Source organism: Bos javanicus, chromosome 3, assembly GCF_032452875.1.
Source record: "Bos javanicus breed banteng chromosome 3, ARS-OSU_banteng_1.0, whole genome shotgun sequence".
Lineage (NCBI taxonomy): Eukaryota > Metazoa > Chordata > Mammalia > Artiodactyla > Bovidae > Bos > Bos javanicus.
This window is the reverse complement of record NC_083870.1, coordinates 23077196-23104580: the sequence shown is the minus strand read 5'-3', so window position 1 is coordinate 23104580 and position 27385 is coordinate 23077196. Positions and strand designations below refer to the sequence as shown.

General features: G+C 44.9%; 1 protein-coding gene across 2 annotated transcripts; it reads right to left on the bottom strand.

The window, feature by feature from the left end:
* Positions 1-238: 238 nt before the first annotated feature.
* LOC133243039 (neuroblastoma breakpoint family member 4-like) lies at positions 239-27385 on the bottom strand. Of its 2 annotated transcripts, none has more exons than XM_061409440.1 (14): positions 26974-27385; positions 24897-25011; positions 23611-23825; positions 22510-22561; positions 17997-18211; positions 16737-16788; positions 15643-15857; positions 14643-14694; positions 13823-13992; positions 12766-12817; positions 11807-11973; positions 7461-7688; positions 5266-5465; positions 239-1366 (listed from the first exon to the last, which is right to left on the bottom strand). In XM_061409440.1, the coding sequence occupies exons 1-13, from the start codon at positions 27149-27151 to the stop codon at positions 5275-5277; spliced, it is 1902 nt and encodes a 633-aa protein (XP_061265424.1). In that variant the 5' UTR covers positions 27152-27385; the 3' UTR covers positions 239-1366; positions 5266-5274. The 2 variants fall into 2 exon arrangements, with proteins under 2 accessions (XP_061265424.1, XP_061265432.1); XM_061409448.1 differs by having other exon boundaries at positions 13823-13989; positions 26974-27207.

The window sequence follows — 27385 nt, the reverse complement described above, 5'->3', positions numbered from 1 at the left end:
ACATGAGACAAGAGTATTGATATTAATAAAATCAGTCATGTTAATAATGGATTGTGGATGGGGGAGGGCTGGGAAGGAGGTTCAAGAAGGAGGGGACATATTTATTCTTAAGTTTGATTCCCACTGCTGTATGGCAGAAACCAACACTACATTGTAAAGCAGTTAGCCTCCAATTAAAAATAAATGTAAGAAAATAATGGATTATAACACTGAATTTTGAAAAAGCATGAGTCCACAGTGAAACTCAAAAATATTTTTAATAATATGTTAGAGGTAGGGATTGTCTTTTCCACAGCACAAAGCTGGCAATACCACAGATATGATATCTGACACACATCAGGGATCAATAAAGGACAGTAAAATTTTTACAGAAAGAGCATCATATAATACAATATTCATACACTCTCAAAATACCACTAATCAAATTACTCATTACAGACACAGAAACCTGTCTTTTCAGTGAACAGATCTTACAAGCCTCTGCATAACAGTGTTCAATGCTGGAATAATAATCGTGGTGACAGGTGAAGTGGACGCTCAGCCTCCAACAGGCTGCACTAGGAAGCTCACAGCAGGCACTAGACGGTGTTCTTGGCAGAAAGGGTTCACCCGAATTAATCATGAGGAAGTGATCAGACAACTGCGAAATGTAGACCTTTGAGTAGACAACTGACCTATCCTCTGCAAAGAAGTCAATGTCACGACCATCAAAGACAACTACAAGAAGGAGAGGAGATGTTTGAGGTTCCGAAGGACTAAAGAAATAAAGTAACACAATCTGCTTAGTCCTTTGGGACCTAAAACATCTCTTCTCCTTTTTGTTGTCTTTGTTGCAAACATTGACTGTTTGAAGAAAGAAAGGCCAGTTGTCTGGTTCAAAGGTCTAAATTCTGGAGTTATCTGATATCTACCTCAACATTAAACACAGGATGAACACTTTCAGCGAGAACAATGCATAGTAGACGCTGTCTGCTTTGAGCACAGTCCACCTGGTGGCAAAGAGTGACCGGGTTGATAGTTGTCTTCTTGCAGTTGTTCCCATGCTGGTGTGTGGAGGATGGATATTTAGAGGAGCAAGAGTTAAGGTCTTTCCAAACTGTGTGTCCATCAAAGCATTGATCACCTTACTGAGGATTACATTCCGAGGCTGATGCTGGGATTACTCCCATCAATTCTGTCCCTTGGGGTGTGGAGAGTGCTTGTTGGTTGGGATGTTCATTCTCAGGAAAGGATCCCTCCAGTGTTGCTGAGGCTTAAATTGAGTTGCTGTTGTAGATTTTGTTTTTCATCAAATGGAAAAGGGAATTTTATAGTGTGGTTTCTCAACTTGACAATATCTTTTCTTAGTTCCTAAAATAATTGGTATCTGTGAAAGACAGAGAGAGAGAGAAGAAACGTGAGTGTTTGTTAGGTCCTGCTGAGCCTGGAGGGATGGCCACATGGTGACTGGGGCCAGGGGCAGACAGAGCTCCTGCTGACAGGATGAGCTGAAGGGAGAGCCACAGGCTGGCTGGAGAGAAAAGTGAGATCCATGAGTTAGAAGGAATAGCTCCCTAAACTTTCATCCAGCCTGTTGTGCAGCATCTAAGGACCCCAGTCCTCACCCCACCTTGCTTGGTGATATCTCAGCTCAAAGCTGCTTCCAAGCCTTAAATGGACCCCCACCACTCAATCCTCAACAGTCATTTCACCCCTGAATCCCCTTCATCTGTACACTTTCCCACATGTTGAGGGATGGACGTGCTGAGCATCCCTCATACACAATTAGAAACAGACTGCTATGGGAGCACAGGATCCTCAACTGAGAAAGACACCCTCTTCTACCTCTTCATCCTGCCTTCTGAGGAGGAGAAGCAGGCTACCAGAGAGTCCTGGATTGTGAGCACCAATAGGGACCTCAGAACGAATCCAAGTCCAGTTCCATAATTCACAGAGGAGGAGCTATGTTCTCAAGGATCTAAGGACTATCGAAAACCACATGACTTGTTATTGACAACCCAGGCCACAGGCCCTTCCTATACATTTGCGGGAAGGGAGAGGAGAAGAGGAAATCTCCAATCTGGAGGAGTCAACAGTTAATAGAGGCTGTTTGGTCATCCTCATGGACAGGAATAAGGCTTTCCAGGAAAATCCTGCTCCAAAGAGACTGAGGAATGAATGGAAAGGGGGGAAACTCAAAATAAAATTAGCAAAAAGAGAGCAGGGAGTGTAACTGTGTCTCAAGCCATTCACATCCCATGGACACCAAAATGCTATGAAGGTGATTTCATTTCATGCTGAATCTACCTTAAGGCATTTCTAGGAATATCCTTGACATCTACACAAATAAAACTCTGAAGTGAAAGAATATTCAGTTTAGTTATACTAAATTTTCATCACCTTTTTCTCAAACTTTTCTCAAAGAAAGAGTCTCTCCTAGTATTTTATGCTAGTGTATAGAAAAACATAGAAAAACATCTACTTCTGCTTTCTTGACTAGGCCAAAGCCTTTGACTGTGTGGATCACAACAAACTATGGAAAATTCTTAAAGAGATGGGAATACCAAACCACCTTACCTGCCTCCTGAGAAACCTGTATGCAGGTCAAGAAACATCATTAGAACTGGACATGGAACACAGACGGGTTCCAAATTGAGAAAGGAATATGTCAAGGCTTTATATTTTCACCTTGATTATTTAACTTTTATCCAGAGTACATCATGCGAAGTGCTGGGCTGGATGAAGCACAGTTGGAATCAAGATTGCCAGGGGAAATATCAATAACCTGAGATATGCAGATGACACCACCCTTGGAGCAGAAAACAAAGAGGAACTAAAGAGCCTCTTGATGAAAGTGAGAGAAGAGTGAAAAGGGTGGCTTAAAACTATGCATTCAAAAAAACGAAGATCAGGGCATCCGGTCCCATCGCTTCATGGCAAATAGATGAGGAAACAATGGAAACAGAGATATTTAATGTTCTTGGGCTCCAAAATCACTGCAGATGGTGACTGCAGCCATAAAATTAAAAGACACTTACTCCTTGGAAGAAAAGTTATGATAAACTGAGACAGCATATTAAAAAGCAGAGACGTGACTTGCCAACAAAGGTCCATCTAGTCAAAGTTATGGTTTTTCCAGTAGTCATGTATGGATGTGAGAGTTGGACCATAAAGAAGGCTTAGTGTCAAAGAATTGGTGCTTTTGGACTGTGGTGTTAGAGAAGACTCTTGAGTCCCTTGGGGTGCAAGGAGATCCAACCAGTCCATCCTAAAGGAAATCAGTCCTGAATATTCATTGGAAGGACTGATGCTGAAGCTGAAACTTCAAAACTTTGGCCACCTGATGTGAAGAACTGACTCCTGAGAAAAGACCCTGATGCTGGGAAACATTGAAGGCAAGAGGAGAAGGGGACGACAGAGGATGAGATGGTTCGATGGCATCATCTACTCAATGGACGTGAGTGTGAGCAAGCTCTGGGAGTTGGTGATGAACAGAGAAGCCTGGCGTGCTGCAGTCCATGGGGTCACAAAGATTTGGACACAACTGAGCAACTTAACTGAACTGATAGAAGGGTATGTAAAAGGATAACTATAGCAGGATAAGGCCTAATATTCATTATGGGGTTTTTGCATAAAGAATATATTCAATGAAAAAAAATTTGTTGAACCTGCTGTTCTGAGCCAGTTAGTAGTCTGTGAAACATGTTTAGTGAATAGCTAACTGCAAGTTGCATTTTAACAGCAGAAGAGGAAATACTAAATTTTATTCTTATGGCAAGGGGAGGGTCAATTTTATACTTTGGGTTCTATGTAATTTTTTTTTAATCTTGCACTATGAAAATTGTGAGAAATTTGAATCCAAACAGAGAGATTATATATCTAACTTAACTATCTACGTCTCCTTTTTTCTCTTTTATATTCTCCAGGCTGTACAAATAGTTCTGTTGAGAGAAGAATGCAAATTCCCTTACTTGTTGATATTCAGCTTTTTTAGGAAGCAGCCACTCATAGGCCACTGCCATATTGGTTACTTATATCCTATCAGACCCACAGTGCTTCTAATCCTTGATGCATATTAGCAGAGCTTTAAAAGATACTGATATCCAAACCTCATCCCCAGAACTTTAAAATCAGAATTTCAATGGATTGAGTTAAGGCATTCATATTAGCTCAAAACTCAATCCGTTCTCATTTTACAATAGCATGATTTAGAACTACTCACTAGACCTACACTATTTCACACCACTCTTTTTATTTCCTCCTTCTAGTCCAATATGGACCAGTCTCTCCACTGGCCTAAAGATTTTTTGGTCTTTCTCTGTTACTCGCATATAAATAATTGACCTTCTCCATTGGATTGTCTGAAGCAATGATTATCTTGTATTCTTGTGTAGCTCCCTGGGTCTTCATAAATGTGGCCCAAATTTAATTCAGTATAATGCTGTCCTACATTCCCTGGCCTCAGGTTTCAACTCAGTTCATTTTTCTGGGCTTTTACTAATATGGAGAAGGAATAATGTGAGTAAAACTGGAGAGGTCTGAATGCCTGTCCATCTCATGCTCTATGTATTTTGAAAACCTGGCTTCTGTATCTCCTTTTCCCCGATGTCCCTTTAGGGAGCCATTTACTGCCCTCCACCGAATGCCAGCTCCAGTGAGGTCCTGGAAGCCCCCTGCACGTTAGCAAAGTTCCGCCTATCGGAGGCTGAGGGCAATCATGACTCGGGCCAGTCCAGCATGCTCACCTATGACCCAGGTTCTTATTTTATTTTAGTAATCAAGGCTTTTCCCTTCAGTTCTGGCGTTTCTTATTCAGGTGGAAAAGCTGAGGGTTAAGGGCTGTCCTAGGTTCATTTCTCCAGAAGCCAACTCACATGCAAGTGATTCCTTATGACGTGATCCTGGAAGAAAGAGGCAGTGGACGTGGAGGCAGGGGCGGGGAAAGTAAGGTGAAGAGACCAAGAATGTGTGTGATTTAAGGCCAGTGTTTTCAGAGGCTTAAATGCTGCTATTCTGATGAGGAGGACCATGGATCTGGGCTTCCTTGTGGCTAATACGAAAGGTCAGAGGGAATGTGAGGACGGTAGCAGTGGGGAAACAGTAGAGGTCAGACTGGAAACAGGACACTGAGATGGAAGGGCCCTGCAGGGTGGCAGCCCCCAAAAGAGAGGAAAGACCACACAGAGGTAGTGTCAGCTGTTGAGTGAACAAATGAGGAAGAGAAAAATTAGTGGGAGATTGAGCCATAACAGATCAAGAGCATAAGGAAGAAGTGCATGGGATTACCTCTGTACCCTACGCTTGAAGGCCGGGGAATCTGCAGGCTAGTCTCCACTTGCCAAACAGCAGTTTTCTTCTGATGCTCTTCTGTTTCAGGACACTTAAGCCCTTAATCCTGTTGCAGACTGGATGCTCATGTGTGCTTGCTGTGGAGCCCTCACCTTGCAGCTTGGGAGGGTTCTTCATGCTGATGGAAGCACCCAGCTCTGAAGATAAAACCACAGCCAACAGGATCCATTGTTATTCATGATTTACAGAGACTCACTCCTCCACCCAAGAAGGACATCAGGTACAGAAAGTGTCCAGGAACAAGAAAGGCCATCTGAAAGCCCATGGGTAGGTGAAGACATGGAGATATTTTTGTGTTTTCTTTTTTGCTGACTTTCCTTATACTACCCAGTATTGTTAAGTGTGCCACAGGGCAAACATCTTTCCAAATGCCATAAATGAGCAAGAAAAATGAAATGGATGACAACAAAAAATTCCTAGGTAGAAAAGACAGAGGCAAGAAACACCTACAGGATGCAGTTTGTACTGTTGGAGGGAAGAGATGAAGCAAAGTCAAAGCTGAAGGAAAACCTCATGAGAGAAAAGAAGTGGGGAAGTCTAAATTGGAAAACTTTTAAATGTGCATCAATATACACTTCATATAATGTAAACACACTACATATGATATTATACATAATTAAAATAAGGCATAGACAATATGATAAAATGGAAGAAACCTCACAAGTGAGTGTGTTTGTGATGGAATAAATGAATGAAGGATTCGAGCTATTGAATGTATCATTCTGTTGGCTTCCTGGTGAGTTGACTTTGGAAAAGAAAATAGAAAGATAAGAAGAATGAGAAAGAAACTCTGTTTGGTGACAGGAACTAGGAGATATGGCGGGGGGCGGGTGGGAGTCACAGTGTGAAGGGGTGTGAAAGTAAAGGGCATTAAAACTACCCTTGGCTGCAAAATCTGCTGTGAAGCCTGGATTCCTGCTCAGGTCTCCATGGAAGGTGAGCAGGAAACAGTGACTGAGCCAGTGGGGTTCAGTCCTGGCTGGGAATGTGGGAGGCCAAGCACAAGGAGAGACGAGAGGGAAGAGAAGACAACAAACACCACGAGACCTAGTGGCTCTTGTCAGGCTCTGCATCCCTGCCCTCCCTGAGCACTTCCCTTGAGACTCTCCATGCTGCCACAAGGGGGCTCCTTCTCATCTCAGCTCCACCTGAGGACGTGGGTCTCTCCTCATTCCTCAGATGAGGCCACAGCCTGAGGGATGAGCGCCAGGTAGCGCCAGGCTCCAGTGGAGGATGTGGAGAGCGATGCAGGGTAAGGATGAATACGTCCCAGATGAAATGGATGTGAGGGTCTGGAAGCTCTTTTAAGGAAATGTGAACAGAGGTGGACCCAGAGGAGAGGAAAACTAGGAGACGGACATGGAGATGAGTGGAAAGAATGAATTAAATGGAGTGTCATAAAAGACAATGATGGGTGCACTTCAAGAATGATGGTAGCCCTTTATTTTAAAATGAGGGAAAAATAAGGAAAAGAAACTGGATATGAAAAGCAAACATGGGACTGAGTTGCAGAGCCAGTGTTTACACCCCTGTTGAATGTTGCTAATACACTGTTACTGAGAGCACCCAACAGGAGTAAATTGCCTTGATGACGGATGTTGAAAGGAGAGGAAAATATTGGCCAAGCTACCTTTCTCAGAAAGCAAGGGAAGATGGGGTGTAGAGAAAGTGGAGACTATAAAGCTCATGCTACTGTAGAGGAAACAACGATTGTGCAATCGTTTTATAAGTGTTAAAGCACCAGAAAGACACAATTCTTAGATATTGTATATTCATAGTGGTTATCAAACAAATTTTAGCGAATCAGATGCCCTGGACATTATATTGTTTAAGATTCCCAACAATATGCAAAGGAGATAGAATTTTTCAAGAGTTCAGATGAGGGACAGAGAGGCAAAGACCTAGGAAGATAAATAACTTGGCTCAGTTAAACAAGCAAGAATTTTCAGAACCAGGGCCTGAGGCTGAGCTGGTCCTAAGTCCAGGCTCTTGATCACCTGACGCTGTTAGAGCATCAGAGGTTTCAACTGGGCCGACAGCGGGCGTGGGAGAGGCCCACTGCCTCCTCCATCCACAGCTTTGTGACGACCAGCACATGGACCAGAGCTTCCTAATCCCCTTTTCTTTCTTACCTAGAAAGAGTGGTCCTTGGTTTCCAGAATCAGGGTTGGAGGTAAAGCCCCAGTTGGTGGAAGAAAGACCAAGCACGGCTTTGCTGTCACCACAGTCGAAATGCTGGTTCAGCTGCCACTGCAGACAGTCAGTCACGTGGGTGCTTTCCTGAAGCTGTGCCTGTGAAGTTGGCACCTCTGACCCTGGGAAACTCACAGATCCCCGGTGACAGTCCTCCCAGGTGTCCCCTGAAAGTAAAAGAGGGTTCAGTAGGACCAATGGAAGCTTTTTCTTGCTAAGCCCTCCCAGACTCCCATTTCTGCTGTCCCAGCCCATGAGTGAAACCACCCAATACCCCAGACAGCAAAAGCAGACATCGGTGTGAAGAAGATGCCATATTTATGGCTGTGACTGGGGTGCTGAGAAGGCAGGGTCTAGGCTGCAATTTCTTGAAATGAGAAATCACCCACTTGAGTCTAGAGGGTTTGGGTGACACAGGGGGTCAAGCCTCTTGTTCTGTTATTAGCCTTAGTCTTGTAGCCTAGAGAGAAGGTTCTAGACAGGCCTCTAGGCATGGGGGAGAAAGAGTTGTTAATATATACCCACAGGAATAAAAGAACAGGGAGAGACATTTGGCCTGAAGGCTTCAGGTACCACTAGAAGTTGAGCTGAGAAAATACAGTACATTCCAGACCCTTTTGAACTTCCTTGCTTAAAATTTTGTCTACGCTTCCACTTACCCGTACTTGTATATACAGAATAAACTCTATTCCCACATGGGGCAGAGTGGGGATGGATGGTATTAGCAACTAGAACTAGTAGAGGAGAGGGCTGAGACCCTGTTGGGAACACCGTTGTGTCTCTTTGATGCTATGCTAAGTCGCTTCAGTCGTGTCCGACTCTATGGGACCCCATAGACGGCGGCCCAGTAGGCTCCTCTGTCCCTGGGATTCTCCAGGCAAGAACACTGGAGTGGGTTGCCATTTCCTTCTCCAGTGCATGAAAGTGAAAAATGAAAGTGAAGTCACTCATTATGCTCGACTCTTAGCGACCCCATGGACTGCAGCCTACCAGGCTCCTCCGTCCATGGGATTTTCCAGGAAAGAGTACTGGAGTGGGTTGCCATTGCTTCTACCCATTTCCCTTGTTCCTTACAGAACTGGTCTAATTGTAGAACAGTATTATACTTAACAGACCCTCCAACTGGCCACAGTTCACCCTCCTCCAATGGATACCGTGGCCATGCAACATCACATAGGGAGACCAGGTGTGTTTCCTTTAAGCCCTGGGGATCAAATATATCCCAGTTTTTCAGGATACAGTTCAAAGGAATGTGTCTCTTTAGAGAGATAATATACGTATACTCCTTCAATACACGTCCCTCCACTGGTGCCTGGACAGTGCTGCTAATGAAATCTACTTATGTTTCTACTGTGAAATGAGTACATATCCTCAGAACATGGGCTAATCAAAGACGTGAAGTACCCTCATCCGGTCCAGGTCAGGCTCATGTGAGGTCACAGCCCCCAGGGCTGCTCTACACTGCAGGGGGCTCTCCTCTCACCTCCTGCTTATGCATCCGCACCCTCACAAGGTGTGTTTCTGTAACTGTCTCTCATGTACCTGTTATCTCTTAGTCTTCCAGAGAGCATCTGTGTCTGACTCTCATCAAAGATTCATCCAACCTCCTTCTAACTGCTTTCTCTGATTCAGTCCTCTCCACACTCTCAAAGCTCACCTGTCTTATCACCCCCCAATCCTGGTTCATCACATGCTCCTCAGTTTACGGAAATTCATCCTCCCTTCCCTGCTACCCAAATCTAACCTCCTCACCCGCCTTTCCAGTGCTCCTGTCTTCTAGTCCCTCTTTCTTCTGGAACATCACTTCCCACAACTCCCACTGCAAATCCTCCTAGGACTCAGGCTGGCCCCCTTTCTGACCCCAGGCCTGTACCAGGAGCCTCTGTGAGCTTCCAGGGCTTTTCCAGAAGCACTTCTCTCAGTCTGGTGTGCCCTTCGTATTTCCACTAGACAAAGTTCATTAATCACTAATCATCATATTTTAGGACACTTAATCAGATTTTATGATAATTCATTTGGGCTGAAGGGCAAATCCTTGTACAATGTTTGGTGGTTGAAAGAACTGTCAAAACTACATATCCTCTTATTCTCCAATGTTATCTTGAATCAATGTCTAGGATTGTTTTTAATTGTCATTGTGTAATTTCATCATCTAATTTTATTTGTCTTTTCTTGAGAATGGGGTTTTATTAAAGCTATGCTTTGAATATTCTCTGCATTGACAGAATATAAAATAACCAAACATTTTATCAACCATCAATAATACTGCCCATTATTGTTAGTGTGGGAAAAAGCCTCCAATAGAAGATCAACTTGTAATTTAAAAATCAAGTGTTTGTGTTGTTTCTGCAGGATTTCTCCTTGTACAGAGAGGACGGGGTAGAGCTGATGACTTGTACCCACATGGCTGCATAATAGCTATCCACACTGTCCTCGGGTTATCATGAGAATCAAGACACAGGATGGATCCCTGCATAGATTAGATATTCTATTCACTCATCTCAATCCATCTGTGGGGATGTGGCCTTTCCTGGCCCATCGTGAACAATGGACTGCCAGGCCTGGGCCATATCACACACATCACAAACACACATCTGAGACACATGGCTGAGCCTCACTCATCCTCTTCACAGGAACCCACACCCGGCTGTCAGTGCTTCTGAGATAGAGCTCCACAGTTTTGTAATGGCTTCAGCACAGCCAAATTCAAAGTCTACCTGGACCCGTCATGACAGCAGGTGACCTGGGGGCAGGAGGTGGGGAGAGGCGTGTACTCTCATCCTGGCTGATTCTCCAGAGAGCCCTGTGGAGCTGTGGCTCCACCTGGAGGGGCTGCAGAAGCCACTGGCTCTGGTCCTGGGACAGAGTGCACAGAGGGTTTGGGAGCTGGCAGATCTGCGTGAGGGACCGCAGGGTTCTCTGCAACCCTCTGGCAACTTCTGTTGAAGATTAAGATAGTTGCAAATGATTTGGTTCAGGGCAAAGAGGAAAAGGTGAGCAACATCCTCTCTTAGTCACTGATGGTCCAACTGCTAAGAGGAGAGGATACAGCCAGAGCCAGGGAGTCAGGCCCAGGAGAGGTCAGTGTCCCACCTGCCAGTGGCCAGGAAGCCGGGGCAAGTGAAGGCACCTCGCTGAGCATCAGTGCCCTGGGCTCCACCATGAGACACCACAGCTCCCTGAGAGGGTGCCTGGGAGGCTGAAGGGGTTGTGGTGCACTTGGAGCTCGCTTAGTAAGGAGGCTGGCAGACAACAGGCACACAATAACCGTGTGTTCCCTTTCTGGTTTGTGAACTACTGTGATCCTGAGAAAACCTTTGCTTCTCTGCTCCTCAGGGAAGAATGGGAAATAAGAAAGAAACTGCTTCCAATGTGAAAAGGCACCAAATGACTGACGGACAGCATTTATATGCCCAATATCATTTTTAAAGAAGTCAGATATAGTCTGATACATAATGGAGTTTCTCCTTGTTTATCAAGATGATCTTATGAGTCAAAGTCCTAACAATAAAAATGCATCTCCTAAAGAAAAAGTAAAAAATAAAAAATAGCCCAAAAGGATTTCATACTAGGTTTTAATTTCCACACCCTATGAACTGTTACCCAAGGAGACCTGGCTCATAAATTAGGTCAATAGCCCTATCATATACACAGCTTATGGATAGTTTCTGTGAGATTATACCACTGAGATTGTGTAAAACATTGAAACTATAAGCCACACATGGAAGAGTCCTTTTTGCTGCACAAAGGATGAAACACACAGGAGTTTCTAGAGGATGGAACAACAGAGACAGATATTTGGCTTCATGGAAATTACAGGGTATCGGCAGATTTGATGTTCACAATCACGTATCTAAATGCTTCAGAGGGAGGTAGGCAGCCCAGGGGTAAGAATCTGGAGTGGGGAACAATATAACATTCATTACAAATATGGAGCAGACTGCAATCATGAATGCAAAGCCAGAGAGCTTGCCAGAAACTATTCAAGAAATAAAATTAGCAACAAAATTTCATGACTATAAGGATTCTTATCTTGATAAAAAGAGCTCTGTTATACAAATTCCTGCAGGTGAGACAGTGGTAGCTGAGATTCTGCCCTTATCCCTCCTCTTGCCCTCTCTGGTCTGATTTGCTACCACAAGGCTGTGCTGATGAGATGAGTTCAGGTGACAGAGGGCAGTCTGGGGCAAGAAGAATGCAAAGGCTCGTGATGCCTTCTAAAAATTAAAACTGAGAACATAGTTCTAATCAACCTGAGCCTAAGAAGCTGCCTGGGAGTACTCACCGTTTACATCTAGAGCCAAGAAAACTTCTCTTCTCTGTGTTGGGAAGGAGGCACTTCTATAAGGATGACAGGAGCCTGCCAGATGATGGCCAACAGAAGCAGCCAGATAACATTCATCCAGTGAGTCCGGCTGGACTTCATTCTCTTCTACCACCAGCTGCTCCACACTGACATTTGTGGGGTTGGGAGAGCAGATGGTTAAACAAGAGGGATTAGTCAACCTGGAGCCATAGCTGGTTTTGATGGGAGGGTTAAGGGATAGGTTGCAAAACACAAATGGGAGTCCCCTTAGAGGGAGGTATAACAATCCCCACCCCCTACAACTCCCATCTGGGGCCTGAGGGCGCTTGCAAAGGGAAAGAGAGAGAGTGAGGGAGAGTGAGCATGAGATGCTCTGAGCACAGAGAAGAAATGAGTTCAGAAGGAAGGAGATGAGCCACCCCAGGACACATAGTCGTGTCACACACGTCCTTAGAACATCAAGGAGACTTCAAATACAACATAAGTTTTGTTGAAATTTACATGCTGCATACAAGGGAATACCAGCTCTGGCAGCATAATAGACTCCTAGAAATCTTGCATTTGCAAGACCAATTTTTCAAATATGCAATGTGACATGACTTTTTTTCCTAGTTACTTTCTTTGCCATGAAATACCTGCCAAGGTCGTAACCCAGAGTGACAGAGGCAGCTAAGTATTGCATGCTGGTTTTAATAAAAAGGAGCAAACAGAGGAGTACAAGAAATCCTGTGGCTGATCAGTAGCCCTGCTTCAACTGACTGCGAGTTACTATAATTGAGAGGGATTCATAAAGGGTGAAAACAGACAACCTTGTTACAGGGACAATTTGTGGTTGTCTGAATGGAAGAAATAGGCATGTTCAGCACTTTCCGATTCCCCTGCATGTTAGATGACCAGATGTCACCACTGATGTTAGCCCCGTGTTTCTCCATAGTTACCTAGAAGAGATGATGTCTTGATCTTCCTCGTCCTCAAGATCAGCGAGATTTTCTAAGGATAAATTCAGAGAAGTCAAGAAACACTAAGCAGATCTCACTGTGTAAATTAATAATCCAGTGTCCAATACTGCCACAGGGACAACAATATCAGCAGTGAGATGATAGGCTATTTAAGAAGGATATTCCAGATGCCTCAAGTTGGATCTCAGACTCTCCTTGGTTTGCTTTCCTGTGCCATCAGGCAAGATCTCCATGCCCTGGTATATCCTCACCACAGAATTCTCTTCCAAGACTGAGTAAAAAGTTAAAGATTCATCTTCCCCACAGAGTCTGGGGAATAGCCCACCTGCATTCTGGCAGAATACTGTAATACTCAGGCTTTTCTCATCATATGCTGAATGCTTTAGCAGAATGATGAGTGGAATGAAGAAAACCTCGAATCACACGAATCCTAGTTGTTACACGGAACCTGCAGTCATTCATGGGGTGGGAAAATGCCAGGGCTCTGCCTTGCTTCATGGAAACATACAAGCAAGGTGATGGGAGGCTCTTTGCATTCTGGGGTCCAGATGATTGGCTTGCTAAGACGAGCAATTTAGAGGAGACAAACCCTGGGGGTGACAGCAGTGACACCAGGGAATCAACAAATAACTACGGCTGTGAGCACCTCTGAAAGGCACGGAAGTTCAAGGGACAACTGGGTATGGAAGTGGGAGCATTGTGGGCAAGTGGAGACATTGCACAGGAATCAGGAAAAATACAGTCATCTCCGGACCCCTGCACACATACAAGTGAGTCAGTGTGTCGCACCAGCCGTGGGTCCATGATCTAACTTGGGGCCTGACCCATAGGCTTCACCTGAATGAAGAAGACAGCACAGCTCCCAGACGCACCTGATGTCTGTACTTAAAACTCTACCACAGAGTCTGATTCAAATCACTGTCTACAGAGCTTCCAACAGGGATGACAAATCTCAGCACCCCAGAGGCGAGGAGTACAAAGAATACAGAGTCTACCTGGGCATCCAGGTGGAGCTCTATCACAAGAAAATACTCACTGGTTACATCCCGGGCATAAGAGACATCCACGTCCTCAGGTGAGAAGATGGCATTGCTCCTATAAGGCCAGAAGGAGTCTGACAGGTCAGGAAGAACCGAGTAAGTCAGATAGTATGCATCCAGAGAGTCCTGTGGGACACCGTTCTCCCTCATCTGTGGCGGCGGTCTGCTGAACGTGGTGGGGGAGGGAGGGCAAAAGATTAAGCCAAGACTGAGGAGAAACTGTAGAATCCTATCTGGATTTGATGGAATGTTTGAGTGGTGAAGCACGTCAAGGGTCTGATCCATTAGAGAGAGAAAACTCGGTTACGTGCGTGAGACACAGCGACGTTTTACAGGGCAGAAGAGAGAAAGAGCAGCAGGTGCTCAGTGCTCTGGCCAAATAACAGGCTGATGAACAGACTGAATTCCCTCTGATGGTACAGTCACGCCTCACATACAGGGACAGAGAACACTGGCTCTCACACTTCCATTCACATTGCATTGACATCACTATGGCACGCATGCCAGCATGGTAACACCAAACAGAAAGCAGATATGCATCTCACTCTGTAAACCACACCTGATATAAAAATTGAGTGCAAAAACAGCACTCTGACTTAGTTCACCTGGGTCAACGGACTTGGGATTTAAACTTGACAAGTAAATAAGAAATGGGAAACAATAGAAGTACCACAGTGAAAGCAGAGAACATTATGAAATAGGATAATACTGGTGGGCAAAAGTGATGACACAATATATTCAGCACTTTGTTTTTCCCTGGATCAGAGGTCTGCAGGTGTCATCACTGTATAGGAGCCCACAGATATGCAAACTTACCTCGGGGCAACCACCTCTGGGCCTTTCAGGTCATCGTGATCATTCTGGTTTTCTGCAAATAAATTAACAGAAGAGTTATATCAGGCAAATACCTTTCAAAAACACCCAATCCTGTGCCTGTCTTCACAATGTGGTAATAGGCTATTGAGACAGAAACAATACAGGAGGCCCTAGAAAGAGCCTCATAAGAAGGCACTGGGTTTCCTTCTTGAGCCATTGGACGAATGTCCTTGATATGAAATGTCATTGGCAGAGTATCCTGGTCCTGAGTCTGTGCAAACAGCTAAATACATCCTTTTCCCCACAGTTCCTGGGGAACAACTTAGCTACATCCTCAGCTTGCTATAACACTCAGGCTTTTTTCATCTGAAATGTTGTTTATTAATGGGATAAGTGATTACACACTGAGATATAATGGGAGTGGAATCCACACACCATCAAGTCAAATGAATCTCAAAGCTGCAAACAGCGGCCATTCATCAGGTTGGAAGTTCCAGCCCTGCCTTACCTCAGAGAAACATACCAAAAGGAGACAGTGTGGCTTACCTTCTGGTTTCAGAAGACTTCAAACAAGGTAAGTCAAAGGAAAAGAGAGAGACCATGGGTTGATAGAAGTGAACCAAAGTAGTGAGATCTCCAAAGGTATAAACAAGAATGCCAACAGCCTTGGACAGGTGTAGGAACTCAGGGACATTACCCAGAAATGAAAATTAGAGCATTTCACGTGAGATAAGAGGTTCATTCAAAATTAGGAAGCCTGAGAGGCACCTCCTGTGCCACGACTGCCGAGGTACACGTGCGTCTGGCAGGACTGCCTTGGGCAGAGTGGTTTACCACAGGGACCACTATGACAGGAAACTTAGAAAAGTTCGTTCATAGAATGTCTTATTTTAAATGCAGATATAGAGTCTGGTTCAAATCAGGCTTCAGTATGTAAGCCCAGGGTCTATCAAAGGGGATAATTCTCCCAGAGTAGACTAGCAGACACATTGAAGACTACCTGGGAGACCAGTTGGAATTTCATCCTCTTCAGCTTGAGAGCAGCCACAGGCTCCATCCACGGCAGACGCCACATTCTCTTCATCAAATGCAAATTCCCCATCACTGGAAGGCTGGTTGCAGGCAGAACCTTCCCGCAGAGTTGAAGGTACTGAAACACACTCATCCTGGGATTGCTGGAACACCACCTTCTCCTCATCATCCTGCAAGTCCACGCTGTGCCAGATGGAGAAGGGATGACAGAAGTTTGAGAGGATTCGACCCCACGCTATCTGGCTGGTTTTGATGACAGGCATTGGGAGTGGTCACAGAAAGCAAAAGCGCAGTCCCCTTAAGGAGGGAAGTAACTCCTCCTGATGTGGAGTGGAGGGTGGCTGCCATGGGGTGGGAGAGAGCCAGCAGGTACTCTGGGCACTGGGCACACAACCAGAGGTTGAAGGAGGAGAAGGATTTTCCCTGCACGCTGACGTCCTGACCCCCAGCACTCACAGAGGACCGGGACAGTGGTTCAGACTTTTCTGCACACATTGTGTTGATCTGGATATCCTGTGTCCAAGTAAACACAGCTTTTAAGAAGTTAAAGATTTGTTTGAGTTTGGACACTATCCCATACAATTAAAATTTTTATTTGAACAAATACAGCTTCAAAATCAGTTTTTCCAAGTTGGAGAAAAAGGAGTTATAGACTAGACATTCTGCCTTCAAGAACTATTTTTTCAATATTTTATTGTAATGTGAATATCGTTATATTGTCTTCCCTTGAAATCCAGTATTTACCAACATACTGATGCCAAACCAGTGTAAGACTCATAGGATCTCCCCCTCCTTTAACCACTCAGGAGAAAACTCATGAGCACGGGAACTCCCAGGTTTAGTTATTCCACCTGGGTAAGCTCACTGTCAATTGGTAAACTTGAAGGATTAAAAAACTGAAATGCACAAACTTGAGAAACATAAATGACAACCCTGTGAACGAGATAATTGCAGTTGAATGAATAGATGAAAGAGTTACACAGAGAACTTTCTACTTTTCTCTGGATCTGAGGTCTCCTGCGGTCACCACTGACATTCACAGCCCACAGATCTTCAAATTACCTGGGCAATGTGAGCTCTTGTCCACTCACTTGCTTGTGATCATTTTCATTGTCTAGTAGGAAATTCAGAGAAAGCAGGTCATAATAAGCAAATCAGACCTCACACATATCTACTCAGTAAACACATATACAACAAGGACATTAATATTCTCATTGTAAGAACATAATTCTTTAGCAAAGATATTCTAGGACACTTAAGTCTTATGAGAATTAGACTGGACTGTGTCCAGACCCATTGAGGAAATTTGCTGCTTGATCTGGTATCTCTCCCAACATCCTTTGTTCTGAGTCTGTATAAGCACTTAAAAATGTATTTTCCACACAGATGCTAGAAAATGAGCTGAGTTATTTTCTAGATTGTTTCTATAGTACTGCTTAGTCCCATCAGATTATGTGGTTGTTGATGGTTTAGAGGAATTTATACTTGAGACTAGAGTAACAGGGGAATTGTGAAAGCGTTAGCCGCTCAGTAGTGTCCGTCTCTTTGTGACCGCATGGACTACAGCCCACCAGGCTCCTCTGTCCATGGAATTCTCCACACAAGAATACTAGAGTGGCTGCCATTCTCGTCTCCAGAGGATCTTCATGATGCAGGGATTGAACCTGGGTCTCCCGCACTGCGGGCAGATTCTTTCCCATCTGAGCCAGCAGGGAAGCCCAGTGAATTGTATTAACCCTCCAATCAAAAGGCATCTTTGGTGCTACACAAAAACCATGGCATTTGAAGCTGGAGGAACTGCCACAGCCCAGCCTTGCTTCATGGAAACATCCAAGCAAGGCAATGGTACAGTTGTCTCTGTCTTAGTGTCAGATAACATCTTAGCTAAGACCTGCCAACATCGAGAAAAGGGAGACTGGGGCTGAGAGCAGTAAAACAAAACCTGGAAATCACCTCTCCTTATGAAGAGGCAAGTCTGTCATCATTTCTGGAGAGGCCAGGAACATTTACAAAAATTAGATCATTGCAGGGAAGAACACACTGGCTCCAAACTAGTTCTGACAGACCCCTCCTGTGGATTTCCAGCTGAGGTGGTTGAGAGTTGTCACAAGTAATCTGGGTCAAATGCCTGACACTGGGGTCAGGATGACAGACAAGCCTGGAGCGAAAGGAAGAATGCAAGCTCCCTGACCCACCTGATGTCTGTGTTCCAGAATAGACCCTTTTTCCTGGTTTCAACTGAGATGTGTCTATGCAACCTGTCCTCAGAGATGACCTTCTTTGGTCTACAGAGCTTGTGAGGGGAAATAATATGGGGGCTACCTGAGATTTTGGTTGGAATTTCATCTTCTTTAGCATGAGAGCAACCACACGCTCCATCCTGACCAAGGTCTACTTCCAGTTCATTAAATTTAAATTTGTCATCACTGTAAGGCTGGTGGCTGTCAGAACTTCCTTGGAGACTTGAAGGCATCAAACCACATTCATCCTTGGATTCTTCAGGCACTTCCCTCTTTTCAACCTCCTGCAGCTCCATGCTGTGTCAGATGGGAAAGGAATGACAGAAAATTAAATGAAGAAGATCTGACCCCAAGCCATTCTGGCTGGTTTTGACAGGAGGCATGGGGAGTGGTCACAGAGAGGAAAGGAGCAGGCCCCTTAAAGAGAGAAGGAACTGTCCTCTCTTATATGAAGCAGAGTGTGTCTGTCTGGGGATGGGAGAGGGGGACAAGCAGGTACCCTACATACCGGCCACAAACCTCTGATGAGGAAGGAGACTCAACCATCCCAGGGTGGTCCTTTCAGGAACAGGAAGCACAAATGAACTTCCACACCAAGTGCTTCCCCCGGGTCCTAAGCCATGTTGAATTTAAGATGAAGTAGCCAAGTGAATAAGGGCTTCCCCGGTGGCTCAGTGGTAAAGAATCTGCCTGCCAATGCAGAGACGTGGCATTGAACCCTGGATCAGGAAGATCCCTTGGAGAAGGAAATGGCAATCTCCATCCAGTATTCTCTATGGGAAAATGCAATGGACAGAGGAGCCTGGCATGCTCCACTCCGTGGATGTCACAGAGATTCAGAAACAACTGAGCAACTGAGTATGCACAGTGAAGTGAATGCAGATATTAAAGCTTATAGACTCTCTGTGATGTTCTACCTTCACTTTAGGAACTGAAAGTCCTCCAAGGCCTCTTTCACTTACTCTTGTCACAGACTACCAATTTTTTTTTTTTTTTGGACAGTTGTCCTGGTGTTTAATTTTTCTAGTTGCTTCTTTACTAATTCTGTTGCTAGTTACCTTCCTTCCAAGGATCTAAGACAACTGTGTACAAATATTTATCTCACTTGGACTTCCTTTAGAAGAGAACAGACGCTCTCTGTGTGTATATGAAATCCTAAGGGTGCTGCATTCGCCTTGGGTCACACATACAAGTAGCACAGAGACAGCAGACAACCAAGTTACAGGGACATTTCCATGTGGGTTGAGTGAAGTCAATTACACCATAAGCACTTCCGGCATGTGACTCTCTTGAGGTACTTATTGTTCTTTTGTGACCCTGTCCATATTTTCCCTACACATTACCAGCTCCTGATAGACAGATGGAAAACCACAATCACAGAAAACTACCCAATCTAATCACATGGTCCACAGCCTTGTCTAACTCAATGAAAGCCTGTGAGCTTTCATTGTGAAAGCTCACAGCTTTCACTGTGAGCCATGCCGTGTAGGGTCATGGTGGAGAGTTCTGACAAAATGTGGTCCACTGCAGAAGGGAATAGCAAACCACTTCAGTATTCTTGCCTTGAGAACCCCATGAACAGTATGAAAAGGCAAAATGATAGGACACTGAAAGATGAACTCCTCAGGTGGGTAGGTGCCCAATATGCTCCTGGAGATCAGTGGACAAATAACTCCAGAAAGAATGCAGAGACGGATTCAAAGGAAAAACAATACCCAGTTGTGGATGTACTGGTGATGGGAAGCAAGGTCTGATGCTGTAAAGAACAATATTGAATAGGAACCTGGAATGTTAGGTTTGTGTTTCAAGGCAAATTGGAAGTGGTCAAACAGGAGGTGGCAAGAGTGAACCACATTTTAGGAGTCAGCGACCTAAAATGGACTGCAATAGGTGAATTTAACTCAGATGACTATTATATCTACTACTGTGGGAAAGAATCCTTTAGAAGAAACGGAATAGCCATGATAGTTACCAAAAGAGTCCGAAATGCAGTACTTGGATGCAGTCTCAAAAATGAAAGAATGATCTCTGTTCATTTCCAAGGCAAACCATTCAATATCCCAGAATCCAAGTCTATGCCCCGGCCAGTAATACTGAAGAAGCTGAGTTGAAAAATTTTAGGAAGACCTACAAGACCTTCTAGAACTAACACCCAAAAAAGATGTCCTTTTCATTATAGGGGACTGGAATGCAAAAGTAGGAAGTCAAGAAACATCTGGCGTAATAGGCAAATTTGGCCTTGGAGTACAGAATGAAGCAGGGCAAAGGCTAATAGAGTTTTGCCAAGAGAATGCACTGGTCATAACAAACACCCTCTTCCAACAACACAAGAGAAGACTCTACACATGGACATCACCAGATGGTCAAACCAAAATCAGATTGAATATATTCTTTGCAGCCAAAGGTGGAGATGTTCTATACAGTCAGCAAGAAAAAGACCGGAAGTTGACTATGGCTCAGATCATGAACTCCTTATTGCCAAGTTCAGACTTAAATTGAAGCAAGTAGGGAAAACCACTTGATCATTCAGGTATGACCTAAATCAAATCCCTTATGATTATACAGTGGAGGTGAAAAATAGATTTAAGGGACTAGATCTGATAGACTGCCTGATGAACTATGGACAGAGGTTTGTGACATTGTACAGGAGACAGGGATCAACACCATCCCCAAGAAAAACAAATGCAAAAAACCAAAATGGCTGTCTGAGGAGGCATTACAAATCACTGTGAAAAGAAGAGAAGCGAAATGCAAAGGAGAAAAGGAAAGATATTCCCATTTTAATGAAGAGTTCCAAAGAATAGCAAGGAGAGATAAGAAAGCCTTCCTCAGTGATCCATGCAAAGAAACAGAGGAAAACAATAGAATGGGAAAGACTAGAGATCTCTTCAAGAAAATGAGAGATACCAAGGGAATATTTCACGCAAAGATGGGCTCAATAAAGGATGGAAATTGTATGGACCTCACAGAGCAGAAGATATTAAGAACAGGTGGCAATAATACACAGAAGAACTATACAAAAGAGTTTCACGATCCAGATAACCACGATGGTGTGATCACTCACCTAGAAGCCAGACATCCTGGAATGTGAAGTCAAGTGGGCCTTAGGAAGCATCACTATAAACAAAGCTGGTGGAGGTGATGGAATTCCGGGTGAGCTCTTTCAAATCCTAAAAGATAATGCGGTGAAAGTGCTGCACTCAATATTCCAACATTTTGGAAAACTCAGCAGTGGCCACAGGACTGGAAAAGTTCAGTTTTCATTCCAATCCCAAAGATAGGCAATACCAAAGAATTCTCAAACTACTCCACAATTGCACTCATCTCACACGCTAGTAAAGAAATGCTCAAAATTCTCCAAGCCAGGCTGCAGCTATACATGAACTGTGAACTTCCAGATGTTCAAGCGGGATTTGGAAAAAGCAGAGGAACCAGGGGTCAAATTGCAAGCATCTGCTGCATCATGGAAAAAGGAAGAGTGTTCCAGAAAAACATCTATTTCTGCTTTATTGACTATGCCAAAGACTTTGTGTGCATCACCACAAACTGTGGAAAATATTGAAAGAGATGGGAATACCAGACCACCGGACTTGCCTCTTGAAAAATCTGTATACAAGTCAGGAAGTAATAGTTAGAGAACTGGATATGGAATGGACTAGTTCCAAATAGGAAAAGTAGTAGGTCAAGGCTGTATATTGTCACCCTGCTTCTTTAACTTACATGCAGAGTACATCATGAGAAACGCTGGGCTGGATGAAGCACAAGCTGGAATCAAGATTGCCAGGAGAAATATCAATAACCTCAGATATGCAGATGACACCACCATTATGGCAGAAAGTGAAGAAGAACTGAAGTGCCTCTTGAAGAAAGTGAAAGAGGAGAGTGAAAAAGTTGGCTAAAGGTCAACATTCAGAAAACTAAGACCATGGCATCTGGTCCCATCACTTCATGGCAAATAGGTCAAGAGACAGTGCAACCAGTGGCAGACTTATTTTTCTGGGCTCCAAAATCATTGCAGATGGTGACTGCAGCCATGAAATTAAAAGACACTTACTCCTTGGAAGAAAAGTTACGACCACAGACAACATATTGAAAAGCGGAGACATTGCTTTGCCAACAAAGTTCCATGTAGTCAAGGCTATGGTTTTCCAGTAGTTATGTATGGATGTGAGAGTTGCACTATAAAGAGAGCTGAGCACCAAAGAACTGATGCTTTTGAACTGTGGTGTTGGAGAAGACTCTTGAGAGTCCCTTGGTCTGCAAGGAGATCCAATCAATCCATCCCAAAGGAAATCAGTCCTGAATAGTCATTGGAAAGACTGATGTTGAAGCTGAAACTCCAATACTTTGGCCACCTGATGTGAAGAGCTGACTCATTTGAAAAGACTCTGATGCTACAAAAGACTGAAGGAGGGAGAAGAAAGGGACGACAGAGGATGAGATGGCTGGATAGCATCACCAACTCAATGGACATGAGTTTGAGTAAACTCCAGGAGTTGGTGATGGGCAGGGTGGCCTGGTGTGCTGTAGTCCATGGGGTCACAAAGAGTCGGGCATGACTGAGTGACTGAACTGAACTGATAGTTAATTGTTACCTGGGGGTTAGTTTTTCTTGTGCTTGTTCATCGTCTTCATCTTCATACATTTCTGCAAACAAAATCAGTAGTGTCCAGTCAGCTTCTAGTCACTTCACCCACTACAATCACAGGGACTCATATGGTCACAGAGTCATAAATATCTATGTATGAGTTAGTACTGTACTGAAGTTTTAATGCATTGTCTTTAAACAACTGCCCAAGCATGGATTTCTGATCCAGCAGGCAGTATGCTTCTAAACTGGTAGATCATCTTCAGGACACCTTCTGCTTGAAATTGGGCAAACATTTAAATTGTCTTTTCTTCCTTATATCACCTCACATTGCCCACCTTCCATTTCTACTTCTACAAATGTGTCATCCATCCTGCCACAAATTCTGCCAAAGACACAGGCTCTATAAACCTTCTCAGGTCTCACAAGATGCCCTCCTTTCTCTAAGGAGAACAACAATGTCCCACATCCATCCGTCTGGGAACATCCTGGCTCTTCAAGGTGGCTTTTGCATGTTATCTGGAAAAGTCTCTCTAGGGAAAGTGAGTGCTCCAGTCTAAACTATTTTCCCAATGCCAGTCCAACTCCATCAAGTACCTTATCCAGCACCACAAAGTGAAGGGCTTTCTTTTTTCTGCAGTGTATTTGTAAATATTCCAAAATTTCATCACTATAGCTACCATCAACAGATTATTTCATCCATTTTACAGATGTGAACAGTTACTAACATCAGGAAAAGTAATCATTCTCACATAGTTATGAACACAGCACTCAGCCTGGAACCTGGGAACTTCAAGCTTTGTCTAGGGCACTATTGACTCTAACAAGCTGCCTCTTGTCACCTCCTCCTTTCTGTGCCTTAATGCTGGCTGGATGTTGCCTCCTGCCCCAGTGGCCATGGTCCATCAGGGAGGAAGCAGACCGTTGGGACACGATGACGTCCACTCTGTGCACTTCTCCTCTGTCCTCTTAGACAATCCTGCTCCTACATAGCCCCAAATAGGACACGAAACAGGAAATCTGATAAACATTCCCAGTGGAGGTGTTCACCTTATCAACTGGGGACCTAGGAGAGGATCAGTGCTATCAGGGTCTGTGGCCCCCTCACCTGGGCTGAGCTTGCAGGCAAGGCGCTTGGCCACTCGGTACCCCTCAGACAGGCTCTCTCGGAAGCCCTGCCCCTGGTGGCTGTCGGGGTCATTGCGGGTGAGGAGGTCCTCGAGGTGCTGCTTGAGCAGGACAGAGTCATCTTTCCCATCCCGTAGTGTCTGCCGTAACTGGGTCAGCTCTCTTGCCTGACTTTGAATTAGTGTGGCACACGTCCTAGGTGGAACAGAAGATGCAAGTGTAAAAGGCAAAGACTTAGATGAAAGACTGTTAGGGATTTCTGTGAGAACATCCCCAAGGAGACCTCGAAACAGAATTCTGGCACATATCTGATGACTGGCTCAGTCACTCAGTCGTGTCCGGCTCTTGCGACCCCATGGACTATAGTGCACCAGTCTCCTCAGCCCATCGGGTTATCCTGGCAAGAATACTGGAGTGGGTTGCCATTTCCTACCCCGTATCTGATGACTTGCCTGTGTCAAAGAGAAAGAAGGTAAACAAAGGTTTCCTCTGTATTAGAAAGTACTCCTGTAAGATTTCGTGACATTTCATTCATCTTGTGCTTCTGTAAAAATAACCTAATGTCTTTCCTGGTGGCTCATCTGGTAAAGAATCTGACTGACAATTCAGGAAACACAAGAGAGGCAGCTTTGATCCCTGAGTTGGGAACATTCCCTGGAGAAGGAAATGGCAACCCATCCCAGTATTCTTGCCTGGAAACTTTATGGACAGAGGAGCCTGGTGGGCTAAGTCCATGGGATCATAAAGAGTCAGACACTACTGAATGCTCATGCATGCATCAAAGTCTTCCTAAACCTGCACCATGAAGATGTCTCTTCGGTTTCTCACTCAGCCACTCGGTCATGCCCATTTTCATCAAAGAATACACCAAGTATTTTCTGTATTTTTAATGTGGCAACACAAAGTACTGTCCAGTGAATGGCACACAGCCAGATATAGAGTGTGGGCACGTGAAGCTGGTGTGAATTGGAAAGAAGGTAGGAACCGACAGACTCAAGGAAGGATTCCAGGATGTGGTCAGTCAGGAGGGGGTGCGGTTTAAAGGCAAATAAGGTATTGATTGCACAACACTGTGAATGAGCCGAGTGCCCCCAGTTCACTTGGATGTAGTGAATTCACAATGAGATTCAAGTCAGTAGTTTATGTAAAAGCAAAGTAAATTACTTCCTGAATACAACTGGAATCCATGGTTCACCAACTGGTGTTCTCCACCTATTTTATACTATTGTGCCCTGTGCTCGCCGTGATCATCCCTGCCCTCCTTACCTCAGCCTTTCATCAAGCGGTGGCTTCTCTGCCAGCTTCTCTGCTGGCCTCCGCACCTCAAACAGCAGCTTCTCCCCCAGCACGGATTCAACGATGTCCTTACATGCTTCACACTCTGAGGAAAGAGAGACACTGCCTCAGGGAAAGCTGGCCTTGCTGCTGTGGTCACTGCCTTCAAGGGAGGAGGACAGGCCACCTGAGTGGTGGATGTAACTCCTCCTCCAGTCTCAATGGAGAGATTTCCACATCTGATTCCTCAGCGTCTGAACCGAGGTTAGTCCCCATTGTAGAGGTGAGGAAAGAGAAGCTCCTAGGCACAGAAGGTAAATAGACAGGATGAACTGCCCTTTGACAAAGTCAGAATTCACATCCCCTGAGACGGACCCTGAATCCTGGGCCACTGAACCAAGACCTGCAGCCTCTTAGGTGAGACCGTGAGCAGGGCCTGGGGTGGCGATTCCTGTGAGGTTGGGAAGGCCCCTAGGACTACAGGACCGCTGGTTCCCTCATGCTGGGATTTCAGGAACGAACAAGGGTCTCAAGGTATAAAACTCACCTGGACACACTTGTGTGAAATAGAATACATGAAACCATAAGGACCTAAAGAGATACGCCAAACACTGAGAAAGTCTGTGTTATTAGGAACAGTAGAGCTATGAACTAAGTGTATTTACACTGAGCCGGGCACGACTGTCAGGGCTTTGTCAGATTTATTCAGCACTCACTACAACTCAAACAATACTTACTACTACAGCACCACACAGACACAGGAGGAAACAGAGACACAGGAAGGTTCCCAGCAGGGAGGTGAGCCCAGGAAGCCGGGCCCGGAGTCCACGTCTTTCCACTGTGCTCTGGTGACCTCCACACCAGGGTCCTGGTGAGACATTTCTTCTTCACCAGCCTCACAATTTCTTTCCTAGAATTTTGTTACTATCATAAGGAGCGGTGCAAATAAAACTTAGTTTGTCCTTTCCCCAAAGCTCATCCTTTCACTTTCTTAAATAGGAGGCTTTACCCCTTACTTGTCTCTGTGTCCGTCATTTGTCATTGACTCCCTCATCGCTTCATTGAAAATGACTGTAGGAAAGTGACACACACACACGTTGTCAAGATTCCTCTCATGCCCTTGTTGTGCATGTACCCTGGTCTTGACTTCTGTCCTTACTCCAGGCCGCTCTTACTGAACACGCAAAAATGATTCCAGTTGCCAGGCTGACTGTGAGTGCAAAGGGCTCCTCACATTCTGCCTGGGTTTTTACTGGGGCTGGTGATCTCCCCCACTTACCATCATCCTCATGCTGGTCACACATCTTATAGCACAGACTCAGGTTCCCCTGGACTCCTGGTCAACCTGTATCACCAAAGATTCCCCAGCTCAAGTTGGGAGAGGGAGGAAAGGGCAGATTGTCTGATTTCACCAGAAACACCTTCAATCTTGCCACAGAGTCACATGACTTTCTTGGGCTCAGGAAGGAGAACCTGCACACTCAGAAAGCACAGCTTCCTTCTCACCAGGGAGTCTCTGTCTTGATGGCATCACAGAAACCATGGTTTCAATGAGAAGCAGACTCATCCTTAAGCTCCTTTAAATCCTATCCCCTCCTTCTTACAGGGTCTAACCACACGTTACCCCAGGGTAACTGGCACAGGGCTTTGCCAATGGAACCTCAGGGAACCTCGAACTGATGGAGTTCATTAGTCCCAGAGGTTTAGCCAAGAGGCATGCAGGATCTGATACAGAACAGAAAAGATTCCAGTCCACACAGCTTAGCTTGCTCCTGAGAGACACAGGCACTCCTGTGCCTGCACCAGGAATCACTGTCTGGGACTTTAACTCTAATCTCACCCTACACATCACTGCAAACTTGGAAAAGGCCTCCAGTCCTTGTGCCTCAGTTTTCCCAGCCTCAGGAAACTGAAGGCAAAAGAGCCACTACTACCTTTCCTGGATTGTGGTCAGAATGGAACTCAGAAGGACAAAGGGAAAAGGAGACCAATCCTGGAGACTTACAGTGTCTTAGAGGGAAGACAGTGATCGTTCATTGCTTTGGTGATCATGACCTCGAAGACTTACTGTATTTCTGCAGCTGGTTGGCCAGGGAGTAAGAAGTAGCTTGGGATATGAGGAATTTCTCTGTGAGGTCCCTGAGGTCCTGCTTGTACTTTGCCAGCTGCAACCGAAGCTCCTGGATGATTTCCGTGAGGGTACGTTCTGCCCTCAGATCCGATAAAGAGGGAAGACACACAGCCATGGTGACATGTGGTAGAAGGGGTAGAAGCCAAGGGTGGGGAGGAGACACCCAATATATGGGGGATTAAAGACGAGCAAAATCACATAGGTTTAAACGGCACTGAGGGATGACAAAAACTGGAATTCCTGACTTACTGTTGGGAACAACTAGAGGGTTCTCAACCACAAAGAGAAGTTGAAGATGCCAGAGCTCAGAGCCAAAGGTGCTGTGTGGGGCTCAGACTCAGACAGCAGT

What these genes read in the sequence shown, in the direction of transcription:
- LOC133243039 (XM_061409440.1), bottom strand. Translation starts at nt 27,151, where the DNA reads ATGGCTGTGTGTCTTCCCTCTTTATCGGATCTGAGGGCAGAACGTACC. An exon ending in CCGCTTGATGAAAGGCTGAG is followed by an intron (nt 23,826 to 24,896) that starts GTAAGGAGGGCA and finishes TGTTCCACCTAG; the next exon opens with GACGTGTGCCACACTAATTC. An exon ending in TTATGCCCGGGATGTAACCA is followed by an intron (nt 12,818 to 13,822) that starts GTGAGTATTTTC and finishes ATTTATCCTTAG; the next exon opens with AAAATCTCGCTGATCTTGAG.